Source organism: Nilaparvata lugens, chromosome 2 (genome assembly GCF_014356525.2).
Source record: "Nilaparvata lugens isolate BPH chromosome 2, ASM1435652v1, whole genome shotgun sequence".
Classification (NCBI taxonomy): domain Eukaryota; kingdom Metazoa; phylum Arthropoda; class Insecta; order Hemiptera; family Delphacidae; genus Nilaparvata; species Nilaparvata lugens.
Window position 1 is genome coordinate 69,117,935 of NC_052505.1, and position 17,634 is coordinate 69,135,568.

At 36.0% G+C, this 17,634-nt stretch overlaps 1 protein-coding gene across 1 annotated transcript in view; it reads right to left on the reverse strand.

The window, feature by feature from the left end:
* The window catches only part of LOC111063007 (pikachurin-like), a 249,963-nt gene extending 233,239 nt beyond the window's left edge, over positions 1-16,724 (reverse strand). Inside the window, exon 1 of the mRNA XM_039421552.1 lies at positions 16,242-16,724. Coding sequence (XP_039277486.1) covers positions 16,242-16,383 — 142 coding nt within the window. The 5' untranslated portion in view covers positions 16,384-16,724. The remainder of the gene's footprint in view (positions 1-16,241) is intronic.
* Positions 16,725-17,634: the final 910 nt, after the last annotated feature.

A 17,634-nucleotide genomic window follows, 5' to 3' on the forward strand; every position in this document is an offset into this window, starting at 1 on the left:
ATCACAAGTTTACCTTATTTTTTTCTCTCCCTATCATTTTGATGATGGTCTTATTGTATGAATCAATAAAGAATAAAGTATTGGATAAATTGTTATTTTATCATACATAATTGAGAGAACAACAGACACTTCCAAGAAATGTTTGTAGTTTGAGCTGATATTATTTGTTAAATGTTGTTGGCTCACTGGGACAGGGTTACATTTCTAAACTTTCCAGACATTTTAAATCTACATGAAAGAATATTATATTTTTTGGTCGTATGAATGAATGTTTAAGTTTACTGTAATATTGGTAGCATTCTGTCGAATCGCCCCTTACAGATCGTGAGGGGAAAGAAGAAAAATAGTCCACTAAAAAAGTGAGCAGCTATTGAATGATTTTCCATGTTCTCTCATGCTTCCTGTGTGATAGATTTCCATTTCTTTTGCAAATTGATCGACAAACTTTCCCAGGATGCCGAGTGGCTCCTCCCTTTCACCCCTTCTCACCGTCTCAACAACCCCTGCCGAAAATAATAAGTGGGTTCCAGATAACGGCTTCCGTTCACTTTCTTCGTTCGTGTCCCTGCCTCGACCCCCGTATAAGAATCGAGCTCCCCTGAGACAAGGGTTCGGCTGTGAGTTATGTGCTTCAACCCCCCTACGCAGCAGCGAGCCTTGGTCAGGAGCCAAATTACCCCCTGGTGAGAGGCTGGGGCTTCTAACGCATCTTTCCCGTCTGGAAGATCAGCATTCTCGCACCACGCCAGAAATTATAGCAAGGATAATGTAGTTAGGACTCATCACTGAGCGTTGTCCCATGACCCACTTGGGATCACTTTCCAATAGAAACAATGGAATGTTATGGGTCTTTCACAATACTCGGCACATTAAATTGCAGGGCTTAGCTAGTCAGCAACCAACTCCAGCCCAATCCTACCAAATTAACGTTCATAAAATGGAAACATCCCTTCCAACATCTTATAACACCATCAGGACCTTCTTATGGTAATCTTCACAATAAGCATTTATTAAGAGAATGTACAACAAGACAAAATTAATCAATCACACATTATCAATTCCACCAATGGTGATTCCCAGTACATTATTCAACATTTACTGTCAAACAAAATCTTAATACTGTTCTCCATAAAAGCACAAATACTGTTAGCCATATACTTATTTATTATAAACATCAAAGTGTTGGTATTTGTCCAGTTACCAAATATGTGTATTAAATGAGCTTGTAAAGTTATCAATGGAGTTACCATTGTGTATCGTTCAAAACCATCCTTGTTCTGGAGTTCAAGTTTTGTTTTTTATATGCAGATTACATATTTCCAAACTATTCAAACAAAATAGAAGACACAGTGAAAGAGCTTTCATATTTTTAAATCATTTCATTACTTAGCGGAAAGAGTTATCGTGAATGACTCTTTAAGAAACAAAGACTCTCGTAGCAAAACATTACTATTACTATCCAAGCATCATCACTGGTAACGGAACGTTGAGGTTTATTCCAAAGGTTTATATCATTAGATTGAATTGGATTCTTCATTACGGTGCCCTTCTTTAATAATATACTCAAATATATTGCTTCAAGAAACCTAATTGATGCGTTTTTGCTTTTCTGCTAATAAACATATTAATATGTCTAGTACGGAAATTGAAGATAAATATTTCAAGGTGCTGGAGATATATCCACTGAACTGATCTTATATATACAGTCGAATCTCTCTATAATGAACCTCCACTTAACGAAATCCTCTACACAACGAAATTTTACCTGGTCCCATGACATTTTAGAGTTTTTGCTGCTTTTTTACCTCTATGTAACGAATTTCAGACCTCTCAACAGCAAAATTTTCTCTTGACTTCAACATACAAAGTGTAGTGTGTATTGGAAGCAGACGGTTATTTTCAAAGAATTGTTTAGTTTCAGCAGAAAGGTCAATAGACTAAAAATAATGGCAATTCAAGAAGGAAGAAGATAGGGTGGTAGACAGTTAATAGAGGGTGAAACACATGTCAGAAATCGAATGCAAGTTACTGGATATTGAATTCCAAGAACTTGTCATTATTGTAGACCAGGCAGGTGAACGACTGGACTTCCCCATTCTTGTTTTTGTCATACATTTCAATTCTTTGAGCTGACTATGATGATGATAGCTGTGACGAACCTGAGGAGAAGAATCCGACAGATCAAGAAGTTCTAGAGGTTTTCAAAATTATCGGGCAACGATTAAAACTGAAAAATAGTGTACCAGACATCTGACTGTTGGAACAGATGTGAGTCGTTTCTCGAACATGAATTTTTATTCAAATGCAAAATTGAACCGAAAATTACTCACTTCTTCAAATATGAAACATTAAAAAATAGGAAAGTTGATATTTATAGTGAAGTTATTGACAAAATAACCGTATTTTGCGTTCCATCTAATAGTATAAAGAGTTGAAAAATATTGCTACAGAGTATGTACTTTGATTAAACTCCACTAATAGTACAAATCAAGCTTTCTGAAAATAAATTGGTGAGTTTACTTACTTATTACATTCTATAAATATTCAAAAACCATTTTTTTTCAAACAGCATGAATTTTCAAATTTCCATATTAATATTGGCCTAATAGTTACCTACGTTCGCGATGATATGCTCTATGTACCATATTCATTTATTTACCGCCGTGATAAGATATTATAAGATCCATAGGATCGTGGCAGTTTTCTTGACAGAACCTCTCAATAACGAATACCTCTCTGCAGCGAATTTTTTCTCGGTATAATCGACTTCGTTATACAGAGGTTCGACTATATATATATATATATATATATATATTCTGATAATATATTTCATATACCCCGAGTGCATCCTAATCCCACAAAATTACATTATCAAATTCGAATCGCATTATGGTTCTCTTACATAATTTTGAAAATTTGAACTAAAAATAACATGATATCCAGGAGCTTATACGCTAGTGCAGTAATTATTCCGTTGAAGCGGTTGAGAAATGTTATAGTTCAAGTTTTAATCGCTAGTTGCATAATCAAGGTGGAAATTTCCTGCAATAAAAGTTAAATTGGAAAGAACGAAGAACTTGAGGGAATAAGCGGGTGGAAAAATCGTGCATAAAATTCGTTGAGATGGCGTACACTGGCAGAGGGTTGGGTTGAATGGTAATAGCTGGTATCACGCTAATAGTGGCGGAATGTCGGAGAGTGTTGTCCGCTTTTTTACGACGGCCAGGAACTAGAACGAGGCGCCCACTTCCACTAAATTTTTGTTATTGTTATACATTTCAATTCTTTGAGCTGACTATGATGATGATAGCTGTGACGAACCTGAGGAGAAGAATCCGACAGATCAAGAAGTTCTAGAGGTTTTCAAAATTATCGGGCAACGATTAAAACTGAAAAATAGTGTACCAGACATCTGACTGTTGGAACAGATGTGAGTCGTTTCTCGAACATGAATTTTTATTCAAATGCAAAATTGAACCGAAAATTACTCACTTCTTCAAATATGAAACATTAAAAAATAGGAAAGTTGATATTTATAGTGAAGTTATTGACAAAATAACCGTATTTTGCGTTCCATCTAATAGTATAAAGAGTTGAAAAATATTGCTACAGAGTATGTACTTTGATTAAACTCCACTAATAGTACAAATCAAGCTTTCTGAAAATAAATTGGTGAGTTTACTTACTTATTACATTCTATAAATATTCAAAAACCATTTTTTTTCAAACAGCATGAATTTTCAAATTTCCATATTAATATTGGCCTAATAGTTACCTACGTTCGCGATGATATGCTCTATGTACCATATTCATTTATTTACCGCCGTGATACGATATTATAAGATCCATAGGATCGTGGCAGTTTTCTTGACAGAACCTCTCAATAACGAATACCTCTCTGCAGCGAATTTTTTCTCGGTATAATCGACTTCGTTATACAGAGGTTCGACTATATATATATATATATATATATATATATATATATATATATATATATATTCTGATAATATATTTCATATACCCCGAGTGCATCCTAATCCCACAAAATTACATTATCAAATTCGAATCGCATTATGGTTCTCTTAGGTACATAATTTTGAAAATTTGAACTAAAAATAACATGATATCCAGGAGCTTATACGCTAGTGCAGTAATTATTCCGTTGAAGCGGTTGAGAAATGTTATAGTTCAAGTTTTAATCGCTAGTTGCATAATCAAGGTGGAAATTTCCTGCAATAAAAGTTAAATTGGAAAGAACGAAGAACTTGAGGGAATAAGCGGGTGGAAAAATCGTGCATAAAATTCGTTGAGATGGCGTACACTGGCAGAGGGTTGGGTTGAATGGTAATAGCTGGTATCACGCTAATAGTGGCGGAATGTCGGAGAGTGTTGTCCGCTTTTTTACGACGGCCAGGAACTAGAACGAGGCGCCCACTTCCACTAAATTTTTGTTATTGTTATAGGTGAGATCCAGACCTAGGACTCCCTCTAACATTTTTCTTGGCCGTCGAATCTTGGAAGCAGTGGGTTGCGGGGAGCAGACAATTTGCAACGCTTTATTCCGGCAGTAACTCGGCGAAAATAACTCGTAATATGAACGTGGCTAGAATTAAGTACATCTAGCCGCTTCCGCTAGCTGCACGACATTCGAGTTTCTTAGCTGGCTGGCTTTGAGCGATATAAACCACGTTCTTCCATGACTCAAAGTGTTGTTCTATGGTTAGGGACAAGGCTGACGCTGGTGGATGGAAAAACTTCCACAGGAGGGAGAATTGTGGTGAGAAGAATGAAGGGATTGTATGATTGGAGGAGAAGAAAGAGACGACCAAGAATAGGGTAGGAAAATGTAATAAAGACAACTTACTATGAAGGGTGAGAAACGACGTCAAACCTTTATGTTTTCTATTCCATCAAGGGTTTTTAGCTTCAGAATGAATACATCATGGTTGTGACGAACCTGAGGAGAAGAATCCGACAGATCAAGAAGTTCTAGAGGTTTTCAAAATTATCGGGCAACGATTAAAACTGAAAAATAGTGTACCAGACATCTGACTGTTGGAACAGATGTGAGTCGTTTCTCGAACATGAATTTTTATTCAAATGCAAAATTGAACCGAAAATTACTCACTTCTTCAAATATGAAACATTAAAAAATAGGAAAGTTGATATTTATAGTGAAGTTATTGACAAAATAACCGTATTTTGCGTTCCATCTAATAGTATAAAGAGTTGAAAAATATTGCTACAGAGTATGTACTTTGATTAAACTCCACTAATAGTACAAATCAAGCTTTCTGAAAATAAATTGGTGAGTTTACTTACTTATTACATTCTATAAATATTCAAAAACCATTTTTTTTCAAACAGCATGAATTTTCAAATTTCCATATTAATATTGGCCTAATAGTTACCTACGTTCGCGATGATATGCTCTATGTACCATATTCATTTATTTACCGCCGTGATACGATATTATAAGATCCATAGGATCGTGGCAGTTTTCTTGACAGAACCTCTCAATAACGAATACCTCTCTGCAGCGAATTTTTTCTCGGTATAATCGACTTCGTTATACAGAGGTTCGACTATATATATATATATATATATATATATATATATATATATATATATATATATATTCTGATAATATATTTCATATACCCCGAGTGCATCCTAATCCCACAAAATTACATTATCAAATTCGAATCGCATTATGGTTCTCTTACATAATTTTGAAAATTTGAACTAAAAATAACATGATATCCAGGAGCTTATACGCTAGTGCAGTAATTATTCCGTTGAAGCGGTTGAGAAATGTTATAGTTCAAGTTTTAATCGCTAGTTGCATAATCAAGGTGGAAATTTCCTGCAATAAAAGTTAAATTGGAAAGAACGAAGAACTTGAGGGAATAAGCGGGTGGAAAAATCGTGCATAAAATTCGTTGAGATGGCGTACACTGGCAGAGGGTTGGGTTGAATGGTAATAGCTGGTATCACGCTAATAGTGGCGGAATGTCGGAGAGTGTTGTCCGCTTTTTTACGACGGCCAGGAACTAGAACGAGGCGCCCACTTCCACTAAATTTTTGTTATTGTTATAGGTGAGATCCAGACCTAGGACTCCCTCTAACATTTTTCTTGGCCGTCGAATCTTGGAAGCAGTGGGTTGCGGGGAGCAGACAATTTGCAACGCTTTATTCCGGCAGTAACTCGGCGAAAATAACTCGTAATATGAACGTGGCTAGAATTAAGTACATCTAGCCGCTTCCGCTAGCTGCACGACATTCGAGTTTCTTAGCTGGCTGGCTTTGAGCGATATAAACCACGTTCTTCCATGACTCAAAGTGTTGTTCTATGGTTAGGGACAAGGCTGACGCTGGTGGATGGAAAAACTTCCACAGGAGGGAGAATTGTGGAGAGTAACAGAAAATATGTACTTGAAATTAACACTGCTAAAACCAAGTACATGATTATCAGTTAAAAAACATTGTGACGAGGCAATTAAGATTAGAATGTGGTGTTATAGAAAGAGTAAAAAGATTGGAGGCTTATGAGTTGTGGCTGTATAGGAGGATTTTGAGGGTTTCATGGATGGATCGTGTGACTAATGCCGAAATTCTTAGAAGAATGGGTAAAGAAAGAGAGCTCCTAAATACTATAAAAGCGAGAAAGTTCAATACTTGGGGCATATTATGAAAAGCCCACACCGTTATGATCTTCTACAGGGCATATTGCAAGGAAGAGTAATGGGAATCAGTTCTCCTATTTTGTTCTCCTAAATTACTACTAAATTACTCTCCTATCTTTCTCCACAGCCATTAATATGAAATAATGACATTATAATGTGGACCTCAATATAGAATAAAATCAGTATCTTTGGATGTCTTCATATCTTCCTATTTCATTGATGGAAATGTTTTGTCTCAATCAGACAATTAAGCTGTGATAATTCAATATGAGTGGCAGAAGAAGAATTTCATGGCTGAAAAATTTGAGAGCCTGGTTCTCCATGAACACCGCGGAATTGTTCCGTGCAGCTGTGGATAGGGTGAAACTAGCCACAATGGTAGCCAACGTCTGGAAGCGGAAGGGCACATGAAGAAGATGAAGTAATCAGAAATGATGGAGTTAATAACTTAATTTTCTATATATACCGTGATGTCTTTCATAATTCATGTTTGTGTATGTGGGTGTGTTTAAACTGCGTGTGTAGTCCCAAGACGTTGGATAATAATTAATACTTGAGAGATAATTGATTCTATTCATTTAATGATATTAATGAATGACATTTATTTGTTCAGCTCTCTGTACATCTGACAGTAAACGTACATACGGTTAAAGTACTAGTGATGCAATACTTAAATAAAACTGTATATTTAAAGGCTACGTGTTGGAAGTTAGTTGCTTTGGTGGACCTCAAAGGAAACGGTGGTCGAGCACCCCCAAGTTAAACAAGGAAAGTTGGTGACGTGCAATTACACAGAGGACCGAGCAGCGAGCAGTGAACAGCGAGCAGCGAGCAGCGAGCAGTGAGCCAAGTCAGCAACAACTAAAATCTGCACAACAACGTATTAGACTCTGCTCAGATTCACTTCATACTGTCAGCATTCTTAATGGAATAACATTAATGCTTCCCATGCAACAAACGCTGACAGTAGTAGCCACAGTGCTAGGTCTACGCAGCAACAAAGTTTGTACTGCGTCAACACGAGACCCGAATCTCGGTAGCAACTAAATTAGGAGGTGGCCATGTTGCCTGCAGACCAAGTTCAACATTCTGTCGACTTTTTGACTCACTTGATGAATATATCACTATATAATATCACTTACTTCTACGCCGGAGACATTCGAGATTTTTGACAGCATTTCCTTGTTGATTTTCTTAGAGTGTCTAAACTGTGAACTAGAGTCCTGGGACTCTACTTCATTCACAAGAATCAACAGTGGGGAATTATTCAAAATTAAGTTGTATAAAAACGCTCCAAGTCAGGATGAAGGAAGATTACACTCCGGGGCGAAGTTTGGGGGATGTAATGTAGTCGATTATTTGCCATGAATTTTCACAATTTGAGAAACCTCATTGTTTAAGAATTTTAAAGTGTCGGCGACGGTGGAAATTCATGAGAAGTGTAAAATGTATGCCTCTTGGCAGTCGGTTTCGAGGACGGGATATGGTACTATTTAAAGCAGATAAACGGCCCCGGCTCTACCTCTATGTATCGAGACACTACAGAGCAGGTTCAAAAAGTTCTCATATAATACGATAGTGAGAAAGATCTCATATTATATAAATTATTTTACCAAAGGCAAATCCTGCATAAGTATTTATTATTTTTACTCTATTTTTTTCTATTCAAATCCAATTTTATGTAAACGGAGGGGGGTGTTTCTTCTCTTCTTGAATATTTGCTAAAGTTTACTGCTATCAAATCATCTACCGGTATTTGAATCCTTGATTGGTTGGGAGCTTTTAGTAGATTCGTTCATCCCAATGCACAGATTATCACCATTAACTAATTGTCACCTATTCTAGCAGCTAGCAACTACGAGTCAGGAACTTCAATGAAAAATACTAATAAAATTTAACTTCAGGTTTATTGAACTCTAAATAAATAGAACGAATTAATAAAAGTCAGGTAACATGTCGAATTTTCAAACAGAACAAAGTTATTCAGCAATCGATTCAGGTCAAGAAGACATACTCAATTTTTTAATCTATACATTTTGGGAACCTGCTAACTTGCTGCATTTAAATTTGGGCCTCGGTCATTCTATGAAATTAAATTATGAGCTTAATAAGAAAAACAACAAAAGTTCGGCACTCACCATTTTAACAATATTCAAACTTGGACTCTTCAGAAACACTCACATACGCTTTAATAAAACTCACTATACTTGAACTCACACGGACAAATAATTTCAAAAAACCTGAAAAATAATATAAGATACACAAAAACAACTACAATACTACCCTCTCAATATCACACTATTACATTTATATTTCTTTATTATGTTCAATTTTTATGTCTTCAATTTTTAATTGGATAAATTATTTAGTTCTCTGTCAAATTATTTTCCGTTTTGTTTATGTTTTGATGAATAGTTCCTTTCTCATGAGTTCTAAGAGTTGAATCCATTTGATCATTTATTGATTTTCTCAGCCTAACCAAACAATAATTACGATTTTTAGTCCAATTACACATATCGAGTTCGCAAGTGTGAACAGAAATTTTCGGACTTCTATCATGTCTATGCACTTGAAGTGTCCTGGATTTGAAGATGCCAGTATTTAAATTGAATCTTTTCTAAAGAAAATATACTTGAGTTCACTGTTTAATGTGGTTTGGTATTATAGAATAGAATGACTCTTTTATTTGGTGACATGGTAAAGTTTGGACAGTCATGTCCACTCTACCACTCAACTAAGAATATATAAATACATATTGTTAGCTATAATATGTAAATAAGGCTACAGCAAACTATTTGGATGTGATAATTGGGATACAAGCAACTCAGATACAAAACAAAAATTTCAAAGAAATTCACCCATTGCAAAGAACATTTTCTCATCTACAAACAATTTCTCATTGACAATATTTGAAAAATAATAATTTAAATTTGAAAATTCATGACGCTGGTATTACTTTTTCCACTCCAAACCATGTTGACTTTCTTTTCGACGTAAATTAATACAATTTTCGAATAGCTACTTTAAATAGAGAATAAACTGATTTTTCAGTCAAACTGACCTTTTTAGTGAATAAATTATGTTTTTAATAGCTGTATTCTCACAAATTTCCAGGAAAAGCCAACTGTTACCAAGAAAAATTTCCCAGCACAAGTTCACCTATACTTGCAAATTTTCTGGTAACGCAGTCAAACAAGTAATTGCAAATAAAACGTACACAGCATGTACCAATAAATAACATGAGCAGCACTAGATCAACAGCGAGTGACTTGTGAGAATTCAAGCAGAGCGTTTTACGCCAACAGCTCGACAATTGCAGTCTGTTTAGGTTTGGCCGTATATTATATGGCTCGTACAGCAGGATAACAGCATAGCAAGGCGATGGCGATGCGCTGCATGGAGAAACGTCGTAGTGTGGAATCAGAATGTCGCTTTTGGGAATTCCGCAGCTGCACTCGCGAACTCGCAAAGACTGCGCACTTTATCTGCTGAATGATCGCTGCGAATGTGCAGAAGGGACGTGTAAATCAGCCTCACTCGACAGCTCCATATTTTCCAGCTATGCCAACTATCCGCCAATTGAATATCACAACCGTGAAACAGATTCGGTCCTTGTGTAGCGATATTATTATAGTTTTATTGTTCAGTACAACAGATGAATCGAATTCTAGTACAGTTGGGAAATCAAGATAATCCTAGATTGGATTTTATCGACGAAACGATACAGCAGTGAGTGGATAACCAATCGGTTTTTTTTTCAAAACAGAGAAATACGTGTACAACAGAATATTTCTTTTAAAGTGTGAAGTCAAAGTCAAAATAAGCATAATTATTTCTTGTGAAATCTCCTAAGCTTAATTATTGAAAAATTGAGGAACAAATAATGATCAAGTCAGTGGTGTTCAGGCCAGTTCCGTTTAGTTTTGTTTTGTCACATGCACTTCGAATGTGATCATGTCATTTCCTAGAAAAAAAAACGAGTGTTGTACTTACATACCTAGGCCTTCTAGCTAACATATAGCTGCTCTCTACACTTCATGTTATAGAGAAGGGTAAAGTGAGATAGCCACGAAATGTTAAATTTTCCGACCTAAAAACTACACGTCTATTACACCACATCATTGGCGTCAACTCGGTTAATGAACAACTGAGGCAGAGTGTAACATTGTTGCGACTGAAAACGAGTTGCAAGTGTCAAGTTAAGAGCAATTTCATAAAACTAATGGATGTACAATTCGTTAACTTGGATGACCCGAGGCCCAACATGGCTACCAACATGATTGTGGTTGAGGACTTGCGCACACGCATTAGCGTTGACAACTGCCTAATGACATTTTCCGCACCTCCACCATCCTCTTCCAAAATCACTCTCAACACCATTAACCGACTCATTGCTGTTGAAAATCTCATCCGTGTTTCAAAACTAATGTAAATTTGTTGACTATTCGTCCAAACTTTTGCAGTGTACAAAAGTGGAATTACGTGTATAGTGTAGGCCTATTCACTACTCAAGTACTCAAATGCTGACAAACCTATGTATAGGCCTACTTGATTGAATTAGAATCTTGAATCCATGTACATGTTCTGCCACCAAGCAATAATTAACCAATAACTGTCATCCATTAGGTATATTTTTATAAAAAACGGACATTTTTGTATAGTGCCTCGTGGATAATGAAAAATCATTTAAAAATAACAGTAGGGCTTTTATTAGTTCAATATTATAATGAGCAACATACACTTTCTCATTCACTTCTTAATTTATTATGCTCTTCCTGTGAAAAGCAACATATCACATCAAAACATAATATATTTTATATTATTGCGGATTTTCACTCCACAAAACCTAGTTTTTGTGAGTTCTTAAACTATATAATAAGCTGACAACACTTGAAGTTATAATTGCGCTTTATTGTACTCAAAACTGAATAGATGAAAATGATTGAATCACTGAAATAACAGATAATAACTCTACTATAGGAAATAATTCAAATAACTAGCAAGTATTCAGATGGCCGATATAAAGATTTATTACTTATCACAAAGTAAAGAATGAATAGTGTGAATTCCAAAACAAAAAGCGAAATGGCACTGATTCATTCACTCACACACCCATATCAACAGAACTAAAGATCTACTGGTCCAAATACGTTCAAATTTGGCAGGTATGTTCTATTGTCACTCTGGAAGCGCATTAAGAATGTATTTGAAAAGATACGCCGAAAATGTCCGTTTTTCTGTGTTTTCACAACTTTTTTTGATATCAAAAAACGGAAATATTCAAATTTTGTTCAGAAATTCAGTTAGGTTCTAAAAATTTCGTCTTGAAAGGACTTGGAGCTTAGGTCTAAGCTACGATCAAAATAGGCGGTTTTTTAGAGTTTTTTCAGCGTTACAAATGTTCTTTGAATTTGGTTAGGTCTTTGAAGATACGCCGTGTCAAAACGGCGACTTTCCAGTGTTCATTTGCGACGGTTCATCAATATTAATCAAAATAAACATTCATACGAAATTATAATATTGAACATAAATTAAGATAACAAATAGAGATTAACATTATACACCATATTGAATATAAAAATATTCTGATGATACAATGATATGAGTTTCAATATCCCTCTTAGGAATAACTTAGCTTGTGTTGAGGGATGGTGTGTCTCTAAAGGGTATAAGTAATTATACCCTTATTTAATTATTATATTATTGTTTTTAATAATGTTACCTATGTCATCAGTTATTTATAATCGGCTGAATAAAACAGAAAATTAATAAGAGAAGCAAAAGAATATTAAAAGTGTTGCTTTGATAGAACATAAATAAATTTCGCTTGAAGAACCTATAGGTGGTCCTCCCAGAAATCTTCTCTACAGAGTGACTGATAAAAATCTTCTTTCTTGACTCCTCAGTCAAGTTGTTCATTTTGAGTTAGAAGATACGGTCATAAAGCTCTTTTTCGTATGAAGTCTTTCACTGAGGACTTGAACGTCAAGTCGGACAGACTTATAGCATCGTTAGTGGTCGGCCTTGATTGCACAAACTTATATAGCTTATAAGTTTTTCTTAATCTAGAACATAATATTATGAGAAATTTGCTCTTCCCACTTCATATGCTCATCCATGATAATTCCTAGTACTAAAGGTGTTCTTTACTATGTATGGGGGTTATTGAAGGACACTATACATGCCACCAATCCAGAATTATGAATAACTAGTCGTCAGGCTCGCTTCGCTCGCCATATCCATCTAGCCAGGGAGCTCCGCCCCCTGGACCCCCGATTGAATGGTCCAAGAATGAGATCAGCAGGCTCGCTTCGCTCGCCTGCATTTTTCGTTTGAGCATTTTTATCATATGTTAGGACGATCCAGTCGGGGGTCCAGACTAAACGTCTGGTTAAACGGATATGGCGATCGAAGCGAGCCTGACGGCTAGTAATAGAATATTCCCAGGAGTAGCTCTGATTGAAGTAGCAGTGCCCAATCAATTTTTCCGCGATAAATGCATTTTAATCTTCAACTTGGTGCCAACCTAAGAAAGTCAATTCAACTTAATGCCAACCTGACAAAATTATTAATTTAGTTACCAGTTAACAACTGTTTCGAAGAGGTACTCTCTCTAGATTATAGTTCTATATTAATAACATATGGTATGGACATTTTTTAATTATAATTAAGATAATAAGAAGAACATACATGCTAAAAGACGAACTTTAAACCCTTAAAAACCACCCTTAGAGTTAAAATATTGCCAAAAGATTTCTTAGTGCGCCTCTAAAGGGCCAACTGAACATACCTACCAAATTTGAACGTTTTTGGTCCGGTAGATTTTTAGTTCTGCGAGTGAGTGAGTCAGTCAGTCAGTCAGTGAGTGAGTGCCATTTCGCTTTTATATATTATATAGATAGAATTATCTCCCATATTGAGATTGGATTAAGACCAGGTGACAATCCTACAAAGGTCAAAAATAACATGATAGCTGGCGTTTTTTCTTAATAATAATAAATATTATTACTTTCTTATATTATTTTCTTAATAAACTGACTTGATCAAAATCCAACTAGTTTTCAATAATTGCTGTGCCCTATTTGAAAAGAAAATGACATTCCACCATGAACCCCGAGAAACAGCAGTATTATAGGAATTTAATTTGTTGATTTCCTATGTTGAAATTGATTAAATGAAACTAGATGAATGATGAAATAATTTTAATGTTGGAATGACAAAATTAAACTCTGGATAAAAATTGAAATAAACTATTACAAGTGATAAACAAACTATACCAGTTGAAAACATCACAGGTGGCAATCATATTACCCCCCCTGGGCAGATGATTTGGCCATCCGAGATTTTGAAGCTAACTTTTTTCTGGAACAGGGTGGGAATGCTAAGGTGAGTCGTCTTGAAGGATGGATGTATGCTGGAGAACTCAGTGTCGAATGATAATTGGTTGAGTTGAATTGGTAGAAGTTGATTGGTTGATTGTTGATGGGTTGAGTTTGTAGAGTTGATTGGGTGGGAAGCATAGACTAGAGGCTTGTGGTCTGTGCAGAAACGATCGTCACTACCAAAGTAAGTGCATTTCACTCCAAAAGTGTTTTTTTTTTAATTCAAGTTTAATTTTAACAGTGAAAAAGTATGGATATGCAACAGAGCATAGAAAATTTATAACAAAAGAGGAAATTATATTATATTTATAGTTTATATTTAGAATTATATTCTATGTTTGCTGCAATATTTGTTAATATAATATGTACCATTCTACACTAATAGCATCAAGTTACTATTTTGGAATTTCCAGAGTAAACATGCAGCCCAACATATTCACAACTATATAATTATGAAGTTTTCACTTGAGAATTACTTCAAATTCTACTTAATGAAAAAAGGACTGTTATTCATACACTTTGAACACTCAAAATGGACATTGCTGATACTATGTCTCATCAATTTATTCACAAAATACTAAAAATGCAAAGAGCCCCCCAGCAGCTTTTGTGTCGGTTGCACAAAAGCCGGTTAAATTTTCAATCGTGATTAATCCCACGAGAACCAATCAGAGAAGCAGGCTTATCAAAAAGGCCTTCTCTGATTGGTTCTCGTGAAGTTAATCACGGTTAACATTTAACCTGCTTTTGTGCAAACGGGCCAAAGACTTGAAAATGGTCTTCGTTTCAATCTCTATTTGTTTCAACAAGCCGAAAAAAATATGAATGGTGGTACAGTAATAACAATTTATTCGTCATCACTGAAAAATTCAAAATTGTTGCTATGAAATTTGAACTTCAATGAATATTACCTAAAATAATGGGAAACTATTCTATTAATTGAATATACATTGTTCTAAATTAACTTTTCTATTGAAAAGTTTAGTAGATCTCAAAGTAAAGTTGATAGAATAACATTTTTATTATTCAGCATAGAACTATGTATTATAAAATACTCATCCTTAAGGGGTTTGATAATGATATTTGACCGTTGCGGCGCATTGATTACACGTGCTCTTTCTCTATAGAAATAAAAAAAACCGCAGTTTAGAGAGACGTATTCTACATTACGGTACGTTGAATGCTTAATATTACTGCTTGGGATCTAGGCAGACCGACAGCCTCACTTCGCTCGCCTTAACCATTCATTATTCTACTGTGCTCCGCCCCCAAGACCCCCGTAGAATCCGATTTGCACTTTCATGACCAACCTATTAGTTTGTGAACGTTTCGGTTTTAGTGTATTGCTACAATAAGCATAGCTCGATCAAGCATCCACGGCTTCACCTGAAGTAAAATTTCGTGAATCTTTAGAATTCAAACTAAAAATATGAATTCTACGAACAAGCAGAATTCTAAATTACATGGAAGAACGGTACAATGAGGATGGCTTAGATTATCTTCAAAGATTCCTCGCAGACGAATAACTAGCTTTTCACAATGTTTTACACATTCATGATGCAATGAGATAATGCGCTCAATGATTGTATCAAGACAAATATTCAAATAAATTAGTGCAGTACTGTAGTGTATTATTGTTACTAATGGAACCAGAGGTCAATAACTTCTGAGATACATGATTTACACAATGATATATACCGTAAATATCACACAGAATACTGTGATGAAGCAAATTAATAATATCCACAACAATTCAAGGGATAATAGAAGGTAATTTGCCACAGGCACTTTGGTGGACTCGTTGAGCTTCATTTTCTACTATTAGACTACCTACCGTACAGTATGTCCATTGCTAAGTTTATCTTTCATTGAGGTATACTTAAATAATGTGCTATCAAAAATTATATTTATTTTCTCTCATAAATAATGAAACCAGAGCTCTATCACTTATGAGATACATGAAAAATGATACTCGTATTGCACATTACATTCTGAAATCTTAATCTAAGCAGAAATGCATAGGTAGGCTAATATTCATGTTGCATATTTGTGACAAGTTTGCCTCAGGAACTTTCGATAATAGTTGATCTTTTCAACACTATACTTTTACAGTTACAGAACTATTCATCTAATAACGTGCTACCGAATATTTTCTAAATGTGAACAAAATTACCTTGAAAAGCAGCTTCGAATTGTGTCTTCTCGATGACGTTGTCGTTGACACTGGACGTTACACTGAAAGCGAAGAAGGCGAGAAGAAAGAAGAGGATTGTCTGCACCGAGGACCCGAGGTACATGTTTATCGCACAACACATTGAACGGACGGACACACTCAAATTAGCAAACAAGAGGACCGCATGCCTCAGCTGAGCTCGCGTACTAGGGGTTGTTGGTTGCTAGCCGTTAACGATCGCAAAACGTTCTAACCTCTCCTCGTCACACGTTATCAGTTATCACGGTTCACACGTCGCGCGACTCAGGACTGCCCTGCAGGTGTCCTATCCCGGCGGCGGGCGCGAAACTCACAAGTACTCACAGTAAATCACAGTAGCAGTAGCAGCGTCAGTAGCGGCAGCTACATCATCCATTGCTATTGCAGAGCAGAGCAGACGAAACAAACTGCCGTCGACGGCCAACTCAGCCAGCTTCCGCCGTCCGCCACAACGCTGCGCCAGCGTCGCCACCACCGATCGAACATGCTGCTGCTCTGGCGGCTACTCAGCGCTGCTCGCCCCATCTCACGGATAAACTACGAACCTCCCTCAGTCACACAGTACAAACGAACCTGGACACCAATGTTAGAACATGCATGATACACACATAACGACAGGAAATGCATGATGAATATGTGTGTACATACATTCTTGTGTCATCACAGCAAAAGGCTTCAAACAAACATTTTTGTGGTTAGGTTTTGTATGTTCGATTTTTTAGTAATTTTTTCTTCACTACTCTATTTTTCAGGTTTAATTTTGTATCATTATGATTTGTAAATTTCCAGTGGTTTATTTATTGTTAATGGTTGTTTATTGTATATGTAAGAAGCCTCTCGCTGATGACAAAACATGCATGATGAACATGTGTGTAAGTTACACCTGTCCTGTTAGTGGTCAGCCCAACATAAAATTAACAACAAATAAACCAATGAAAATTACAAATGAGAATGATACAAATGATTTAACCTCAAATGGAGCAGCAAAGAAAAGTATTATAAACATGAAATCGTGAAACCCATCCTCAAAAAGTTTTGTCCAAAGCACAGATGAAAGAAACACTACACTTATACCTACTTAAAGAAACACTGTATGCTTATTCCGTGTCCAAAGCCTTTTATCGATGACACCACTTGTCTGAACAGACATTTTTTTATTGCGGATAATGCCCAAATGAGATGTTTGCTTGTGCTTGGGTAATGGAAAGTGCGAGGGAGAGTTATGAGGTGATCAAAACGTCCATGACTATTCGATGGGATTCGGCAGGATTCGAATCCGCGACCACTAGCAGATCACTAGCAGACTGAAGGGTGCAACGCCTTAGTCAACTTAGCTATCTGGCCGGCAACATTA